This window comes from Mandrillus leucophaeus, unplaced genomic scaffold (genome assembly GCF_000951045.1).
Source record: "Mandrillus leucophaeus isolate KB7577 unplaced genomic scaffold, Mleu.le_1.0 Scaffold29, whole genome shotgun sequence".
NCBI lineage: Eukaryota > Metazoa > Chordata > Mammalia > Primates > Cercopithecidae > Mandrillus > Mandrillus leucophaeus.
Genome location: NW_012103031.1, coordinates 315718 through 317921, shown reverse-complemented (window position 1 = coordinate 317921; position 2204 = coordinate 315718). Strand labels below are relative to the sequence as shown.

General features: G+C 52.5%; 1 protein-coding gene across 1 annotated transcript in view; it reads left to right on the top strand.

Moving 5' to 3' along the window:
* ZAN (zonadhesin) overlaps positions 1-2204 on the top strand; it is a 92835-nt gene that overhangs the window by 26772 nt on the left and 63859 nt on the right. Inside the window, 2 exon segments of the mRNA XM_011985821.1 lie at positions 1254-1395; positions 1581-1700. Of these exon segments, the coding sequence (XP_011841211.1) occupies positions 1254-1395; positions 1581-1700 (262 nt within the window).

Sequence of the window (2204 nt, the reverse complement as noted above, 5' to 3'; positions counted from 1 at the left end):
AAAAAAAAAAAAAAAATGACAGACATAAGGCTGGGTGCGGTGGCTCACACCTATAATCCCAGCACTTTGGGAGGCCAAGGCAGGAGGGTCACTTGAGCTCAAGAGTTCAACACCAGCCTAGGCAACATAGCAAGACTCCATCTCTCCAAAATGTTAAAAAAAAAAAAAAAAAAAAAGGTCGGGCATGGTGGCATGTGCCTGTAGTCCCAGATACTTGGGAGGTTGAGGCAGGAGGATGGTTTCAGCCCAGGGAGTCAAGACTGCAGTGAGCCATGATTGCGCCACTGCACTCCAGTCTGGGCAACAGAGTAAGACCCTGTCTCTTAAAAAACAAAAACAAGTGGGAGGAGAGAAGCGTTCTGGGAGGAGAGAAAAGTGTGTGCAAATGTGCTGTCATGGTGAGAACATCAAGTATCAAGTAGGTGGTGGGGAGAGGAATCACATGAGGAAGGTCAGGTCTGCATGGGAGGGCAGCCTCTCTCCCGGGCACAGTGGAGGGAAAGAAAGAATAGCTGGTCACGGAGGCTCACGCCTGTAATTCCAGCACTTTGGGAGGCTGAGGCAGGTGGATCACCTGAGGTCAGGAGTTCAAGGCCAGCCTGGTCAACATGGTGAAACCCCATCTCCGCTAAAAATACAAAAATTAGCTGGACATGGTGGTGGGTGCCTGTATTCCCAGTTACTCAGGAGGCTGAGCCACGAGAATCACTTGAACCTGGGAGGCAGAGATTGCAATGAGCTGAGATCAGACTCCATCCAAAAAAAAAGAAAGAAAGAAAAAAGGAGGGAAGGAAGGAACGAAGACAAAGAAAGGAAGGAAAAAGGAAAAGAAAGGAAGGAAGGAAGGAAGGAAGAAACGAAAGAGGGAAGGAAGGGCCGGGCTCAGTGACTCGTGCCTGTAATCCGAGCACTTTGGGAAGCCGAGGCAGGCAGATCTCCTGAGGTCAGGAGTTCGAGACCAGCCTGGCCAACATGGAGAAATCCCATCTCTACTAAAAATACAAAAAATTTGCTGGGCATGGTAGTGGGCATCTGTAGTCCCAGCTACACAGGAGACTGAAGCAGGAGAATTGCTTGAGCCCGGGAGGTGGAGGTTGCAGAGAGCCGAGATCGCACCACTGCACTCCAGCTTGGGCAACAGAGTGAGACTCCATCTTAAATAAATAAATAAATATAAAAAAGAAAAAGAAAAGAAAAGAAAGAAGGACTCTAGGAGCTATATGACCATGTGACCTCACTTCCCTTTCTCCCAGCCTGGGGCAGAGTGGTTCAGCCCCAACTGCACAGAACGTTGCCGCTGTTGGCCAGGGAGTCGGGTCGAGTGCCAAATCTCTCAGTGCGGGACACACACTGTGTGCCAGCTTAAGAATGGCCAGTATGGATGCCACCCCTATGGTGAGAGCCCCTCCCCATGCTGTCCCCGCCTGCCAGCCTGTTGGAGTGGACTTGATGCCAGGATCCCAATCCCTCGATTGAGCAGAGGAACAGGGGCCTGCCACCAGGCAGCGGGTGGGCCGGCGTGTGGGGTCCAGCCTGGAGGGACCACAGAAGCAGCTTCGCCTGTTCTTTCCCCCTCCCAGCAGGCACTGCCACCTGCTTGGTCTACGGAGATCCTCACTATGTCACCTTTGATGGGAGGCACTTTGGCTTCATGGGCAAGTGCTCTTACATCTTGGCCCAACCCTGTGGCAACTCAACAGGTAGGCCCTGGAGATGCCTCCGCGGTCTGGGGGAAGGGTCTGTGGGCAGTACTGCTGGGCATGAGGCATGGTGGGTGGCAGGAAGTGGCAGGGCGCAGATGGGGGAAGAGGCAAAATAGGAGCAAGTTCTTCTGTAAGGTGAGGGTTGAAGGCCGGGCACAGTGGCTCACACTGGTAACCTCAGCACTTTGGGAGGCTGAGGCAGGAGGATCACTTGAATCTAGGAGTTTGAGACCAGCCTGGGCAGCACAGCAGGACTCTCATCTCCATGAAAAGAAAAAAAGAATTAAAAATCAGGCCAGGCGCAGTGGTTACGCCTGTAATCCTAACACTTTGGGAGGCCGAGGTGGGTGGTTCACCTGAGGTCAGGAGTTTGAGACCAGCCTGGCCAACATGGTGAAACCCCGCCTCTACTAAAAATATAAAAAATTAGCTGGGCATGGTGGCAGGCACCTGTAATCCCAGCTACTCGGGAGGATGAGGCAGGAGAATCGCTTGAACCCA